The sequence below is a fragment of the Ursus americanus genome, chromosome 6, assembly GCF_024610735.1.
Source record: "Ursus americanus isolate L20-20 chromosome 6, mUrsAme1.1.p, whole genome shotgun sequence".
Taxonomy (NCBI): Eukaryota; Metazoa; Chordata; class Mammalia; order Carnivora; family Ursidae; genus Ursus; species Ursus americanus.
Genome location: NC_142132.1, coordinates 60,210,017 through 60,228,400, shown reverse-complemented (window position 1 = coordinate 60,228,400; position 18,384 = coordinate 60,210,017). Strand labels below are relative to the sequence as shown.

The window sequence follows — 18,384 nt, the reverse complement described above, 5'->3', positions numbered from 1 at the left end:
AAAATGAGATGAAATACTGTTTTAAAAAGAGACAAGTTTCCCTTTATTAAGTTATTCATAGTTTTAATACCATAACTGAGCCTCCAAGTTTTCTAAATTTCTCAACCACAGTAACTTTTCACCTCTTTTACCCTCAGTCTCTCTAGACCTTGTCATCCTCCAGAACTACTCCATATCAGAAATCTTTTTTTTTTTTTTAAGAGAGGGAGTGAGAGAAAGGGGAGCAGAGGAGAGGGAGAGAGAGAATCATAAGCAGACTCCATGCCCAGCGTGGAGCCCCACGTGGCAGTTGGTCTCACAACACTGAGATCATGACCTGAGCCAAAATCAAGAGCTGGGCTTAACCAACTGAGCCACCCAGGCACCCCATCTGAAATCTTTAACAATCTATTATTTCCTTTCATCCTTACTTTCACATTTACCTTGAGCATTCCATTTTCAATGTCTACCAACCGTTCATTCATTCAGCAAATACTGCAGTCCACCTCTTTTTCAACTCAATCTGAACCTTACAGTCTCTTATCAGGCCTCTGAACTTCCAGGCTTCAAGAAACACTTCAGAAGTCTGGTTCTCAAAAACAAGTTTCTATCACTTGAACTGAGCCATAGGTCTCTATCATCTTGTATGCACTTAAGCACCTACCAACGCATTTAGTAGTCTATACTGAAATTATTTGTATATTCTCAACTAAATTATGTCAGTTAATGGTACTGATCCAATTTAGAAAATAAGGAATGAAGAACAGAATTGGCTTGGTCTCAAGTGGTGGGGAACTGAATTCACATTATAACTTTTTTAGAGTCATGTTTTTTTGAGCCCTGGTAACCTATTACCCTTACGGTTTTATCTTCCTTCAACTATAAAGGTTAGTTCCCTCTTGTAGATAAAAGCATGAGTTTAAAAATATGAGAAAAATACATGAGGAATATCCCTTATCTAAAAAACAAAACCAACAAACAATCTGTACCTTTTAGGCTGTATGCATATTCTGACTAAATATACCTATATCCCTAAAAGAAGTAAAAAAATATATACAGGATTCTTTCTATTAGGGCGGGCCAGTAATCTAATTCGATAAAGAATGACCTCTGACTGAAGCTGAGACTAAGCACCAGAATGCAGAAACCTGAGAGAGGTACTTTGATTGCTACAGTCTTGGGTAGGAAGAGCATGTATAATGCTGCATACTCCTGCTCCTCATCAAAACAGCGGCAGTATTTTAAGATAACAAAAAATAGACAATGTATGGAGAAAATTATCTAAAGTTGTTTAGGATGTGTATGTGAGAATTGTTAAAACACTGATAAAAGAAACTGAAGGTCCCAATACAAGGACAGATACACTGTGTTCATAATGAACACAGTGAAAGACTCAGTATTAAAAAGTAAATTCTTCCCTAAATTGATCTATAGACTCAATGCAATTCCAATCAAAATCCCTGCAGAATTTTTGCAGACTCTAAAATTTACACGGGAAGGGTACAAACAATTTTGAACAACAACAAAAGGCTGGAGGACTCACACTGTTTGGTTTCAAGACTCACTATAAAGCTATAGTAATAAAGAGAGTGTGATGTTGCCAAAAACAAAGACACACAAATCAATACAAGAGAATAAAGTCCCTGGGACGCCTGGGTGGCTCCGCCGTTAAGCATCTGCCTTCGGCTCAGGTCATGATCCCAGGGTCCTGGGACCGAGCCCCGCATTGGGCTCCCTGCTCTGCCGGAGGCTTGCTTCTCCCTCTCACACTTCCCTTGCTTGTGTTCCCTCTCTCACTGTTTCTGTCAAATAAATAAATAAAATCTTTAAAAAAAAAAAAAAAAAAAGACAGACTAAAGTCCAGAAACCGAATCCATATAAAACTGGTAAATGATTTTTGACAAATGAACAAATCCAATTCAAAGGAGATAATCTTTTCAACAAATGCTGCTGATATAACTGTACATTCATATACAAAAAAAAAATGAACTTCAATCCATAGTTCATACTATATACAAAAAGTAGACCCAAATAGTTACAGACTTAAACTTAAACTTCTTGAAAAACAAATTCTTCCTGTCTTTGGGTTAGGCAAAAAATTCTTAGAAAGGACTTCAAAAGCACAGACCATAAAAGAAAAAAATGTGATGAATTTGATGTCATCAAAATTAAAAAAAAAAATTTGTGGAAGACTTTAAGAAAATGAAAGAATAAACCACAGACTATAACAGAATATTTGAAAAAAGACTAGTATCCAGAATATATAAAGAACTTTCAAAATTCAACAAAAAGAAAACTAAGCAAAAAACACCATGGGATAAGATTTGAACAGGTATTTCACCAAAGATATACAGATGGCAAATAAGCACATGAAAAGATATTCAAAATCATTAGTCATTAGAGAAATAGCAATAAAAACCACAATGAGATACCATTACATACCTAATAGAGTGGCTAAAGTTTCAGTCATGTGAAATGAAAACATACATTTACACAAAAATCTGAATATGAATGTATATAGCAGTTTTCTTTTTAAAAGACAGAAGCTAGAAACAACACAAAATGGGAATGGATAAACAAACCATGGCACACCCGTATAATGAAATACTTCTCAGCACTAAAAAGGAACAAACGATTGATACATCCAACAATATGGATAAATCTCAAATGCTTTTAGATAACTGAAAGAAACCTGACTCAAAAGGCTACGTACATATTGTATAATTCTATTCATATGACATTCAGTGAAAGTCAAAACACAAATGATTGAGAATTGATTATTAGTTGTCTAGGATTAAGAAAAGTGGAGGGGCTTTAAAGGTTTGACTACAAAGGAGTGGTACCAAAGGAAATTTTCTGGCAAAGTGATTGAACAGTTCTACATGTTGACTGTGGTAATAGTTACATTACTATGCATTTGTCCTCAGAACTGCTGACCAAAGAAAAGGTAAATTTTACTCTAATTAAAAAACAACAACAAGCTGTAAGTAGAGAATTTAACTGAAAAAGAAGGACAAATGAGCATCATAAAAAACCAAGCCATTCCCTTCTCCTAAAGGCAACAATAATATAGTATTATACTTACTGGGATTATACTATGAAGTCTTACATGCCTTTACAGGTAAAGGATAGAAGAATGAGATGGCAAGTTCAAATGTAGGCTCCTAATATGCTGGCAGGCCAAAAATGTCTACAATTATACCACATTATCATGGCACAGGTTGATCCCAGGATTCTTTTTCCTTGAGAGAAGGAAAAACCCCACTTAGCGAGTCCTCTGACATATCCATTTCCACACTTCCCTTTTTTTGCTTTTAAAAGGGAGGTAAGGGTAAGGAAAGATACATAAAAACACTAAAAAATAAATAAATAAAATCAATAAATAAAAACACTGAAAACTGAGATTAAATATACATGTACTACATACTTCCCAAATGCCATGTAAGTGTTAATGAAGCAGCTTCTGTGGAAAGAAAGAGCTTTAATAGAAGAGCATACTCTGAAATCAAAAGGACATAAATCTTGGGCCCAGAAAGTTTACAATATGAAACCCTATCTGCAAGCTTGCAATGTTTTGTTTCCGGAGAGCTCTTATAATGTATATCCCAATTTTTCCAGTAGAAACTAATGGTGCCTTTTCGTAATAGGCACAAGGGGGCACTGGAGCACAGAGTATTAAGTATGTCTTCTGCTACACCTCAGGACTTACCCTAGGAACAGCTAGTATGCATACTATATTTCCATTTCATAAAATTTCTATTTTTAGTAGAAGAAAGATTTTACAATACTGGATTTAAATGTATGCATTTTTTCAGCAAATTCATGGAATGAATTTTTCCTTCTATCAAATCTTATTAATAAGAATCACTTTGATCTCTTCATTCTTATTAGGTCAACTGTAATTCCTGAATTAATAAATTACCACAACAGGGGCGCCTGGGTGGCTCAGTCGTTAAGCGCCTGCCTTGGGCTCAGGTGATGAGCCCAGTGTTCTGGGATCAAGCCCCGCATCGGGCTCCCTGCTCAGTGGGAAGCCTGCTTCTCCCTCTCCCACTCCCTCTGCTTGCGTTCCCTCTCCCACTGCCTCTCTGTCAAATAAATAAACAAAATCTTCAAATAAATAAATAAATAAATAACCACAACAAAGTCCTTCAAATGAAAATCACTATTATTTACTGATCTCATCTTTTCATCTATGGCTCTACCACAATAGAATGAAAACTACAATATAAGTTCATAAATAATTCTTCAACTACTTAGTATGCTAGATTAATGCCTCTAATTTTGTATACAGGCATACTTCATTTTATACACTTCATAGATATTGCCTTTAAAAAAAGAAAAAATGAAGTGAAGGTCTGTGGAACCTTGAGTGGAACAAGTCTATGATGTCATTTTTCCAACAGCATTTGCTCACCTAAGTCTCTGTCACATTTTGGTAATTCTCTAACATATCTAATTTATTTATTTTATTACATTTGTTATGGTGATCTGCGATAAGTGATCTTTGATGTTACTAGCATTGATAGTTTGGGGATACCACAAACCACACAAGACAGAGAACATAATCGATAAATGCTGTGTAGGTTCTGACTGCTCTACCAACCAGCCATTTCCCTATCTCTCTCTCCCTCTCCTCAGGTTTCCCTATTCGCTGAGACACAATAACATTGAAATTAGGCCAACTAATAACCCTACAATGGCCTCTAAGTGTTCAAGTGAAAAGCTGTTACTCACCTCTCACTTTAAATCAAAAGCCCGAAGTGATAAAGCTTATTAGCTAGAAAGGCATACCAAAAGCCAACACAGGCCAAAAACTAGACCTCTTGTGCCAGTTAGCCAAGTTGTGAATGCAAAGGAAAAATCCCTGAAGGAAATTAAAAGTGCTACTCCAGTGAACACATGAATAATAACAAAGCAAAACATCCTTAATTGCTGATATGAAGAAAGTTGTAGTGGTCTGAATAGAAGATGAAACCAGCTACAACATTCCCTGAAGCCAAAAACTAATCCACAGCAGGGCCTAACTCTCTTCAATTCCAATTAAGACTGAGAGAGGTGAGGAAGCTGCAGAAGTCTGAAGCTAGCAGAGGTTGGTCCATGAGGTTTAAAAGAAAAAAGCCATCTCCATAACATAGAAGTACAAGACGAAGAAAGCATCAAGAACTTATCTCGAAGAATATGACAAGTTTTCCAGAAGATCTAGCTAAGATAATTAATGAAAATGACTACACTAAACAACAGCTTTTTATGTAGGCAAAACAGCCTTCTATTGGTGAAGATGCCATCTAAGACTTTCACAGCTAGAGAGAAGTCAATGCCTGGCTTCAAACCTTTCAAGACAGGCTGATTCTCTTGTTAGGGGCTAATGCAGAAGCCAATGCTCACTTACCATTCTGAAAATCCTAGGGTCCTTAAGAATTATGCTGAATCTCCTCTGCCTTTGCTCTATAAATGGAACAACAAAGCCTGGATGATAGCACATCTGTTTACAACATGGTTTATTGTTATTTTAAGCCCCCCAGTTAAGACCCACTCCTCAGAAAAAATTTTCCTTTTAAAATATTATTGCTCATTGACAATGCACCTGGTCATTCATCTAATAAAGATGGACAAGATTAATGTTGTTTTCATATCTGTTAACATAACATCCATTGTGTAGCCCATGGATCAAGATCATTCTTACTTTCAAGTCTTATTATTTAAGAAATACATTTCATAAGGTTATAGCTACCACAGATGGTGATTCTTCTGATGAATCTGGATAAAGTAAACAGAAAACTTTCCAAAAAGAATTCACCATTCTAGATGCTAGTAAGAACATTTGTAATTTATGGGTAAAGGTCAAAACATCAACATTAACAGGAGTTCAGAAGAAGCTGATTCCAACTCTCATGGATGACTTTGAGGGGTTCAAGACTTCAGCAGAAGTAACTGCAGAAGAGGTGGAAACAGGAAAAGAAAAGAACTGGAGCCTGAAGATGGGATGAATTGCTGCTGTCTCATGATAAAATTGAATGAATGACGAGTTGCTTCTTATGCATGAGCAAAGAAAGTGGTTTCTTGACATGGAATCTACTCCTGGTGAAGTTGCTGTGAAGACTGTTGAAATGACAACAAAGGATTTAGAATATTACATAAACTCAGTGGATAAAGGAGCAGCAGGGCTTGAGAGGACTGACTCCAATTCTGAAAGAAGTTCTACTGTGAGTAAAATGTTATCAAACAACATCACATGTTAGAGAAATCCTTCCTGAAAGGAAGAGTCAATCTTACTTTAAGAAACTGCCACAGTCACCCAACCTTCAGAAACCACCACCCTAAAAACAAAACAAAAGAAACCACCACCCTATTTATCAGTCAGCAGCCATCAACAATGAGGAAGACCCTCCACTAGCAAAAAGATTGTAACTAGGCTGAAAGCTCAGATAATAGTTAGCATTTTTTAGCGACAAAGGATTTTAAAATTAATGCATGTACACTGTTTATTTTAGACATAATGCTATTACACACTTTATAGACTATAGTATAGTGTAAATGTAACTTTTATATGCAATGTAAAGCCAAAAAATTCATTTGGCTCACTTTATTGCAATATTTCCTATATTGTAGTGATCTAGAATTGGTTCCACAGTATCTCTGAGGTATATCCGTATATGAAAAGCTATTTTGAAAACTCTTAATTTTTTTGTAGCGATAACATAATGGGATTCCCATGTGCCCATTACCCAGCTTTAACAATTTTTATCTCATGGTCAATCTTGTTTCAACTAAAAATAATATTAATTTTGCAAAATTATCCATTATCAGTCAGTATACAAGTTTCCCAGCATAGACCTTTTTTTCCTTTTCAGTTTGTTCAAATTAAGATCACTTATTATGATAGGTTCCACTTATTGCAACTCGTTGACATGAAACTTACACCTCTTATCTATAAGGTTTTACCTCTTTTCTTCCTGCACGTCTTCAATGTTAAAGAAATGAAGTCAGCTGTCCCATGAAGTCTTCAATTACCTGTATTATACTGACTATACCCCTGAGGCATTTTTAAACATGTTCCTCTTCTCCTTGTAATTTTCTGTAATTGTTGAATTTAGAGTCTTAATCAAATTCAGAATTCATAGAGAAGACAACCTCATACTTGGTACTGTGTTTCATCAAGGGGCATATGCATATTGCCTTGTATCTGTGATAATAGCAACCAACGATGAACAATGCCTAAATGCAATTATTTCACAGAGAGCTGCAAAGAAGTGACATTCTAATTTTATCATGCCTTCATTATTTACTATCTGTAATATGTCTAGTAAGTGAAAATTCTCATCAAATCTTTGGTTTCCAAGAAGTACTTGGTTTTTACGAGTTTTTCAAATAATGAGTATTTTAACCTCCCAGAATGGTAAACAATGAGAGTGTGTTTTTTAGGGGAGGGATCATTATAAACTCTTAGATTTAAATAAATGTAGCATGCTTCAAATTACTGCAGTTGTTTATTTCTATTATTGTCAAATTTTCCCATCTTTGGCCAGTGAGAGCCTCTTCAATTAGTTTCTGAGTCTTTTAGACAGACCTTAGTAGTCTTTAATAGCTTTCCTGCTTCTGGTATAACAAAATATCCCGGGCTCATCTTGTCCATCTCCTGTCCCAGACCTGAAATCAACCATATACCCAAGGAACTTTGGTACTTTTCATTAGGAAACAGCATTCAGAGACAACAGTCTGGGTTCTAAGGAGTGCTCACTTCTCCTGAATTGGCATTTTATCTATACATTTTATTGTGGTAAGAGTTAGTATAAACTTTATACTGATACTTCCAAATAAAATTCTACAGATTTTTAAAAAATTGTCATATTTCTATTTCTTTCTTCTCCCATACTATATGTGATTCTTGTTATACAATGTCACCAACATAATTAAAATCATTTGCCTTGTTGCATAATATATATACAACAATTTGGGAATAATAACAACACTATGATTAATGAAAACCATTTAAGGTTTTTATATTGTTCTTCTGTCCTCAGGGTATAATCCACCCGGCATGTATAATCAAATTACTGTGTTTTAAAGTCACTTAAAATAGTTCCTTCCTATAATTATACCACTTAGGCTTGTTTCATTTTGCTTTCACTTTTAGGTTTGTTTTTTAAATAATTAAAACTTGTTTTAGAGATATGTAAAACATTGACATGGTTACAACACCACACCTAGAAAACAAGGTATATTTGCTGAACTCTAGCTATTGCTTCTATTCCTATTCCTGTTCCCTATAGTGGAACAGTTTTTTTCTTAATTCCTAAATTTAAAAAAATAAAATTAGAAATGTAAATACATATAAATATTTTTAGATTAACAGTAACATACTTTATGAACTTTACTGTATCTTATTAGTTTTACTGCATAATAATATAAATTGGCTATCAAGGCATAGAAAACACTCTTCATTTGCTTTTACACCCATATAATACTCCATTGGATAATAATAAATATTTTATGCAATCAGAATCCTACTGATGAATTCCTGTGTCCTTTCAGTCTTTTGCTACTACAAACGGTGCTACAATGAATGCAGCCTTGCGCATATGTCATTTTGTATTTACGCCACTCTATATTTGGGATATATTTCCAAGAGTGAGATTTACTAGATGAAAGAGTAAATGAATATTTAATTTAGCTAGATAATGCCAAATTTTCCAATACACAAGGTTGTACTATTTTGTATTCCAATAGACAAGGTGTGAGAAAGGGCTTATCTTCCACAGTCTCACCAAATGGATATGTTGCCGATTTGAAAGGATGGGGGAAGTGAGGAAGAATCTGACAGGTGAAAATAATTACTTCAGTAGAGTTTTGTTCACTTTCTCCCTTTTATAGGCTATTTCATTGATCTACTCTTTGTTGTGGGGGGAGGGGAAGAGGGAGAGATAGAATCTTAAGCAGGTTCCACTCCTGGTGTAGAGCCCAACACAAGGCTTGATCTCATGACCCTGAGATCACGACTTGAGCCACAATCAAGAGTTGGATGCTTAACTGACTGAACCACCCAGGAAACCCACATTGATCTACTCTTATCTTTATTTCCTGCCATATTCATAGCTGGGTTTTATTTGCTCTTATTTTTCTCTCTTAAGGTAAATCCCTGGGTCACTGATTTTATTTTCCAATATAAGCATTTAAAGATATAAATTTCTCTCTAAACCCTGAAGATGCATCTACACATTCTGCTTTGTGTATCATATCATGCAGTTCGAAATGACATCTAATTTCCCTTGTGATTTCTTCTTTGACCCACAAAATATGGGTATTGTTTAATACACAAATATTTGAATGTTTTTCCTAGACATCATACTGTTATTATTCTAATTTAACTCCACTATGGTCCAAGAACATACTCTTGTGTTATTTCCATCTTTTTAAAATTTATTTAGAATTATTTCATGACCCAGCATATGGTCTCTTCTGATAAATATACCATGAGCACTTGAAAAGAAAGTGTATTATTGCAGCATGAAGTATAGTGTTCCATAAATATCAATTAAATCAAGATGAATGAGAATGTTTGTCAAATCTTCAATGTCTTTGCTAGCTTTTTATGTAGTTATTCTACCAACTGCTATAGGAAGGGTGTTAAAATTTTCCACCTATGACTGCAAAATTGCCTATATGTAATTTCTGTAATTCTGTAAAATTTTACTCCAGGTATTTTGAAGCTATGCTATCAGGTGCACACACATTTGTCATTGTTATGTCAGAATTGTGACCAAGAGGTAGTACATATGTATGAAAAGATACAGGAACTATATTAACCCTTGTTCTAAGTCCATTTCTTGGAAAATTCAATTCAAAAGTATGAGTCATTGCTATTTACTAGTTGCAATGGATAAGGATCAATATGATACAGTTCTTATTTCCAAAGAGGTTTACTATCATATTTTAAAAGGATTGCAATAAATATCTAGATAGCAACCCTTATAAAAATACCACAGTATAGCTCCTTAAATTTAAGAAGTTTATATAGGACATGTACGTATACTCCTTTCAATTCATTTTTAACATCTAAATCCTCTCAATTCACCCTATGGAGTAGATACTAAGTGTATCTTAGAGCTGAGAAAAATAAAATCCAGAAAGATTAAGTGATTTATCCAACATTACACAGTTAACATTTGGCAGAGCCAGAACTCAAACCTGAGTCTACTTTTATAATACCATGCATAGCTCCAAAAAAGAAAAGAGTATTCAACAATGTGAACTGGAGACCAAAAAGTAAATTTACAATTATATAAATATGGATAATTCTAATAAGAAATGGAAGGAGATATTACCTATGAAAGTATGAACTCTACTAGTAAAAGTAATTATCAATATCTTACTTCTCAGGGCCTGATATACTTTGGGAACTTAATAAATGTCAGTGAACTAAATAAATGAAGTTGATGAGTGAGTGAAACAATATGGCTAATATAGAGTTTTCTGGCGTCAAATTTTAAAAGGACATATATAAATAATGGAAGGGGGAAATGTAACTAAGAATATTTACGAATTAATACCATAAACCTTATTTATTTACAATATTGTCAGAATAGACTAAATTTTATAAGTGATACAAAGGAAAACCAAACAGGCCTACTAGTTGTATAAATGTAAGAGGACGAACTAAGAAGAAACAGGAATACTGCATGGGAAAGATGATGTAATGTTAACAGATGCAGAGAGAATAAAGAACTACTCACACCTCCTCTTTTGCATCCATCTTCCCCACCAAGGAGAATTGAGTAGAAAACTGGAAAAGGTAGAAGAAACATAGTTAAAAAGTAAATGAAGTTGAAATGAGAAAAGAAGACAGTAAGAGAATACCTCGCTAACTTTTTAAATTAGTTTTTGTCTACAGAGCCTAAATAATCACAGGTCTGAATTAGACATGCAACTCTACTGTGTATAATCTGTAAAACATCATAAGAAAATAATTTCTAAAATGCACTGATTTGGGAAATGGAGAAACGTCTTTTCTTAGAAAATTATGTATCAAATAAAGACCCTTTGAGCTGAAAAGGCTTTTGACGATCCATTAATGTTGATCTATATCCAAAGTATAAAAATTATTACTTAGGCTTATAAGCACTAAAAAAAGAAAAAGGTTAAACCAAGAGCAAATTTTACTTCACTACAGTGATCTTAAGTTTTTTCTTTATCGATAAATTTCTTCTTTTTAGGGAGGCTAGTATAACTAATACACTAGATTTTTTTAAATTCTTGTAGGGAAAGATCCCGAACATACTCTGAAGAAAACTATTAGGCTCGTTAATAATATAGGATAACTTGATACTCATAGCTGGATTTAAAAAAAAAAAAACACAATTTACAGTATTAACCAAGAACTAAAGTAAAAGTGACTGAATGTCTTCAAAAGTAATCCACAGGGTTCGAACCACATACTTCACTCAAGACACTCAGTTGACTCAACAGGATACAAAGTTAAGAATAATAATTAATATGTTGAATGATAAAATGAAGATTCCAATAAATTTCAACAGACTAAAAAAATGAGCAGAATCAACTAATATTAAAATAACAGCAAAAGCAGTGGTAGTTGACTTCATGAAATAAAAGGTTAAGCTAATTAGCCAGAATTTGGGAAAGCTGATAAACACTCCAATTAACAACACAGAATCCTAAAATGATTCTTATTTTATTTATTTATTTTATTTTTTGTTTTTTGTTTTTTATTTACTTTTTTTTTTGAGAGAGAGAATCTCAAGGAGGCTCCACATCCACCCTGAGAAAAATCATGACCTGAGCCAAAATCAAGAGTCAGACAACTAACCGACTCAGCCTCCTAGCTGCCCCAGAAGCCCACAATGGTTTAATATTGGTTGAGGGGAAAGCACTAATAAGAATGATATTCGTCTGTTTAAGCAGCAGCTAGACACATAAATCTCTCCTTGGCTCTAGCCTAGCAACTGCTTCCTCTCTCACTTTATAGAAAGGGAGGTTTTTTCCCCTAGAAAAAGTTTACTGGAGGGTCTATGAATAAGGAAGCGTGTGAAAGGAAGTTGAAGACAGAGACTACTACTGAAACAGGAAAATCAAGTGAAAGTTACATAATGAAATATGCTGAGAACCAAACTCCTCCTACAATGCCTAGTTTTGTTTGTTTGTTTACCTCAATGGGTATAAACTTTGAGAGGGAAAAGATTGGCAGATATCTCTGGGAAACCTGACCAGTTTAACATAAAACACACCTAAATACAGACATTAGGTATTCCCTAAAAAAAGCAGTCTGATCTCCAAACAGTAAAAGTACAGTCAACAAACCCTGCCCATGTTGCTCAGAGCTCCCAATGTGTTTTTTAAGTGTTAAAGCTATTAAATCTGAATAGTCAGAATCATACATTTCATGTGAGGAAAATGTCAAATTTAAAACACAAAGACTAACTTACATACAGAGAAAAAAGTGACTGGAAGACAAGAAGACTCTGAAAGGAGAAGAAAACCAAAACAAACCAAACCAAAACACAAAACCCTAATATTAATATTCTCGATAAGATAAATTTAACAATCAAAATACAGAAATAGGAAGCTATCAAGAAATAAGTTTGCTGGAAAACAAAAACATTTTAGGAAATTAAACTATGATGGCAGAAATGAAAAAACTCAATAGAAGATTTAGAATATAAAGTTGTAAAAATTTTCCCACTAACTACAACAAAAAGAATATAGGAGGAAAAAAATATTGTAGAAAGAGGACCACATATCGCAAAACAAAGTTCTTTTGATAAAGAGAGAAAAAACACAACAAAGAGGGAACTAAAGAAATCAAGAACATTTCCCAGAACTGAAACTCAAAGTTCCCAGACTGAAAAGCAACTGCTAAAAAGCTAATAAGCATTCAGATGAAGAGATGTGCACCTAGGAATGTCATTGTGAAATTTCAACAAACAAAAGAGAAGATCCCACCTGCTTCTTTCAAATAGATGATTAAAAAGCAAAACTGCATGACTTCTCAAAAGCAACACCAGAATCTGGAAGACATCAGATCAATGCTTTCAAAATTCTGAGGAAAAATCATTTCCAATCTCTAATCCAGAATTCTATACCCAATCAGATAGGAGTCAAGTTTAAGCTGAAATACAGATCCTTCCAAGGCACCTGGCTCGCTCGGGGTTTTAAAGTTCCAGCACCACGATGTATGTAGAGATTACTTTAAAAATAAAATCTTGAAAAAAAAATTACCAATTAATTTTTTTTTTGGCAGTCTTTCTTTTTTTTTTTTTTTAAGTAAGTTAACGCCCCAACATGGGACTTGAACTCACAACCCCTATATCAAGAGCTAAATCCCTAAAGTTTAATAGCTATTGTTAGCATTTCAAAAGCAGGGCCATTGAGGACCCACTTATAACTGAAACCTTCTTACATATAAAAACACCACAGAAAGAATGCTCTAAGAATGACGGAACTATGTCTGGGATGCTTAGGAACACAGTGCCTGGCACACAGTTCATCATCAATAAATACTGTCTGAATAAGTGAAAAAAAAAATATCACATAAGGAGCAGTCTTATCCTCTGGAAACAGTAAAAAGTCTCACAGCCCCCTTTCTGAATGCCTGGAAGTACTGTCAAATTCTATCAGAGAAATCAATGAGCAGGAGGCCTATTCCAGATTTAGTATGTTTTAACCATTAATGAATGACTCCAAAAGGCTATCACATAAAACAACATGTTACTTTACCCAGGCACAAATTTAACCACATATACTTCATGGCTTCTGTGCATAGGAAATTACTTGTTAAATGAACTTAATAAATGAACTTGGTAAATGAACAAAAAAGCATCCAAAGTTCAACACAATTATGAATCTCTCTTAAATCAACACCTCTTTTATTAATATCAACTCAGTCTAATATAGGCTAACATTTATAAAGTAAAAAAACATACCAAGGAAAAAAAAAGAAAAGAAGGTTCAGTGTTCCTGAAGAAAAGGAACGGTAGGTGAACAGGTATGAAACTGATGGTTTTTGTGAATTTGGGAACCACTGCAAATACCAAGAGCCATATGAAAAATTCATATTCCATAAGGATCCAAAGACATATACGTAGTTAATAACAGAGCCAGCACTACAAATCAGTAGTCCAAACTTCCAATAATCTTTCCAACACATCATACTGCCCTTTCTTCAGTTAGCACCTTCTTTCTAAAGATAAACAATATACTGGGAGAAGCTGGGAAGATGGAGGAGTAGGAGGACCCTAAGCTCATCTTCTCCCACAGATACAATTAGGTAACACAAACATCAGTGTAAATAAGCCATAAAATGACCTGAAGTCTGGCAGAATAAACTCCACAACTAAAGGTAAAAAAGAGGCCACATCAAAGAGGGTAGGAGAGGCAGAGACAGGGTGTTGAGCTAAACAGATTGCAGGACCGTCTGGGACCCAATGGCGCAGAGAAGGGAGGGAAACAGACTGTCATACCGGGGAGCCTACATGGGTAAGACAAATCCCCATAACATTTGGCTTTGAAATCTAGAGGGGCCGAATTTCCTTAGTTCTTATAATCAGCAGGACTTAAAGCCTGGAGTTTAAAAAATGAGCAGCTCAGTTCTTGGAAAGCATGAAGGACAAGAGGAAGCTGAGGACCTGCCACTAAAAAAGACAGCACAATAACCATAGAGATACAGTGTAGAAGCAGCAGTATGAAAAATGCCTAGAGCATATGGGAGGGAGAATGATTTACTAATCTGAGAGCCTGAACCAAAGGGGCAGAGATCATTGGGAGACTACTCCAGAAACAAAGGAGCCATTTCCCTTCCCTGCTCACCAGCATAAATACATAGCCACCTGCAGGAACCAGCACAATACCAAAATTCAACTACTTAACTCTCTTACACCAAACCCCGCCCCCCAGACTTCGGTGGATCCGCCCTTTACAGTTATACTTGCCTCAGTCCTGGAGCTGCAGGCCCCTCACCTGGAAGACCAAAGCAAACCTTGCCAATATCTCATCTCCTGACCCCTATGCTTTGTGGGATCTCAGTCTGGTGGTGGAGGACCCCTCCCAGGAAAACCTGTGCATACTTTGTTAAAATTGCATGCCCCGCCCACCCACGTTTTGCGGAGCCTCCCAGGCCAGCCTTCCTCCAAACAGAAAATCAACAAGTAAACAGTGGCTTTGAATGACACGCTGGACCAGATGAATTTAACAGATATATTCAGAACATTCCATCCTAAAACAGCAGAACACACATTCTTTTCAAGTGCACCTAGAACATTCTCCAGAATAGATCATGTATTAGGCTACAAAACAAGATTCAACAAAATCAAAAAGATCAAAGTCATACCATGCATCTTTTCTGACAATGCTATGAAACTAGAAGCTAACCACCAAAACACAAAACAAAACAAAAAACAACAAACAACTCTGGAAAGAGCACAAACACCTGGAGGTTAAGTAACGTGCAACTAAACAATGAGTGGGTCAACCAAAAAATAAAAGAAGAAATAAAAGATTACATGGAAAGAAATGAAATGAAAACACAACAGTCCAAAATCTTTGGGATGCAGCAAAAGCAATTCTAAGAGGGAAGTTTATAGCAATTTAGGCCTACCTCAAGAAGCAAGAAAAATCTCAAATAAGCAACCTAACCTTACAGGTAAGTGAGCTAAGAAAAAGAACAAACCCAAGCCCAGCAGAAGGAAGAAGATAATAAAGAACACAAACAAATAATATACAAACTTAAAACACCATAACAGAACAGATCAATAAAACCAGGAGCAGATTCTTCAAAAGATCAACAAAATTGATAAACCTCTAGCCAGAATCATGAGAAAAAGAGAGGATTCAATGAAACAAAATCAGAAATGAAAGAGGAGAAATAACAACTGAAACCACAAAAATACAAAGGATTATAGGAGAATATTATGAAAATTTATATGCCAACAAACTGGACAACCTATTAGAAATGGATATATTCATAGAAACATATAATCTATCAAAACTGAATCAGGAAGAAATAGAAAATTTGAACAGACTGATTACCAGCAATAAAACTGAATCAAAAACTCCCAACAGAGGCACCTAAGTGGCTCAGTCGGTTGGGCATCTGCCTTTGGCTCAGGTCATGATCCTGGAGTCCTAGGGTCAAGCCCCACATCAGGCTCCCTGCTCAGGGTCTGCTTCACCCTCTGCCCTTACCACACCGCTTGTGCTCTCTCAGCACCCCTGCTCGTGCTCTCTGGCTCTCGTGCTCTCTCAAATAACATCTTTAAAAAAAAGAAAAAAAAAAACTCCCAACAAACCAAAGTCCAGGACCAGAGGGTCTCACAGGTGAATGCTAACAACACTTTTTTTTTTTTTTTTTTTTTTTTTTTTTTTATTTGAGAGAGAGTGAAAGAGAGATCACAGACAGGGGGGAAAAAGTAGAGGAAGAAGCAGACACCCCACTGAGCAGGAAGCCTGACTCGGGACTCAATCATAGGACCCTGGATCACAACCTGAGCTGAAGGCAGACACTCAACTGACTGAGCCACCAAGGTGCCCTAACTGCTACCAAGCATTTAAAGAAGAGTTAATACCTATTCTTCTCAAACTATTACAAAAAAATAGAACAGAAGGAAAACTTCCAATTTCATTCTATGAGGACAGCATTACCCTGATACCAAAACCAGATAAAGATACCACAAAAAAAGAGAATAGAGGCCAATGTATCTGATGAACATAGATGCAAAAATCCTCAAAAAAATATTAGCAAACCAAATCTAATAATACATTAAGAAAATCATTCTGAGGGGTACCCGGCTGGTTCAGTCAGGCGTGCATGTGACTCTTGATCTCAGGGTTGTGGGTTTGAGCCCCATGTTGGGTACAGAGTTTACTTAAAAATAAAAAATAAAATCTAAAAAAACAAAAAAAAAGGGAGGGAGGGAGGGAAGGAAAATCATTCACCATAATCAGTGGGATTTATTCCTGGGATGCAAGAGTAGTTCAAGATGAGCAAGTCAATCAACGTGCTACAACACACCAACAAGAGAAAGATAAGAACCATGTGATTGATCATTTCAATAGATGCAGAAAAAGCATTTAACAAAGCGTAATATCCACTCATGATAAAAACCCTCAACAAAGTACGTTTAGAGGGAATATACCTTAACATAATAAAGGCCATATATGAAAACACACAGCTAACATCATACCCAATAGGGAAAAAATGAGACCTTTTCTTTCCTAAGGTCAGGACCAAGAAAAGGATGTCCACTCTCTCTACTTTTATTCAACACAGTACTGGAAATCCTAGCCACAGCAATCAGACAAGAAAAAGGAACTAAAGGCATCCAAATTGGTAAGGAAGAAGTCAAACTTTCACAATTTTCAGGTGATATGATACTATATAGAGCAAACCCTAAAAACTCCACCAAACAAAAACTACTTGAACTGATAAACGAATTCAGTAAGATCAGATGATAAAAAAATCAATGTACAGGAATGCATTGAATTTTTATACAGTAATACTGAAGCAGCAGAAAGAGAAAATAAAAAAACAATCCCATTTACAACTGCACCATTAATAAAATACCTAGGAAGAAATTTAACCAAAGAGGTGAAAGACCTGTACTCTGAAAACTGTAAAACACTGACGAAAGAAACTGAAGACCACACAAACAAATAGACATTCCATGTTCATGGATTGGAAGAACAAATATTGTTAAAATGTCCATACTAACCAGGGGTACCCGGGTGGCACAGCTGGTTAAGCACATGACTCTTGGTCTGGGCTCAGACCATGATCTCAGAGTCATGGGTATCAAGCCCCACACTGGGCTCTATGCTTTGCACAGAGTCCGTTTGAGAGTCTCTCTCACTTTCCCTCTGCCCCTCCCACTCATGCTCTCTCTCTCTAAAATAAATAAGTAGGTCTTAAAAAAAATGTCCATACTACCCAAAGCAATCTACAGATTTAATGCAATCCCTATCAAAATACCAACAGTATTTTTCACAGAACTAGAACTATCATAAAATTTGTATGGAACCACGAAAGACCCCGAATAGCTAAAGCAATCTTGAAAAAGAAAAACAAAGCTGCAGTATCACAATTCCAGACTTCACATTCTATTACAAAGCTGTACTAATCGAAACAGTATGGTATTGGCACACAAACAGAGACATCAGTGGGATAGAACAGAAAGCCCAGAAATAAACCCAAACCTACATGGTCAATTAATCTTCAACAAAGGAGGCAAGAGTATGCAATGGGAAAAAGTCTCTCCAACAAATGGTGTTGGGAAAACAGGAGAGCTATATGCAAAAGAATGAAACTGGACTGCCTTCTCACAGCATAAACAAAAATAAACTCAAAATAGATTAAGGACTTAAATGTGAGACACAAAACCATAAAAATCCTAGAAGACA

At 35.5% G+C, this 18,384-nt stretch overlaps 1 protein-coding gene across 5 annotated transcripts in view; it reads right to left on the bottom strand.

The window, feature by feature from the left end:
* Positions 1-18,384, bottom strand: part of JMJD1C (jumonji domain containing 1C) — a 320,195-nt gene that overhangs the window by 200,169 nt on the left and 101,642 nt on the right. For 2 of the 5 annotated variants that reach the window (XM_087863078.1, XM_045783468.2), the window contains exon 2: positions 10,715-10,762. The exons of 2 other annotated variants lie outside the window; for them this stretch is intronic. In XM_087863078.1, the coding sequence (XP_087719204.1) occupies positions 10,715-10,732 (18 nt within the window). In that variant the 5' untranslated portion in view covers positions 10,733-10,762. Of the gene's footprint in view, positions 1-10,712; positions 10,763-18,384 lie in introns of those variants that run through there. One more of the 5 variants, XM_045783474.2, reaches the window with a different exon arrangement.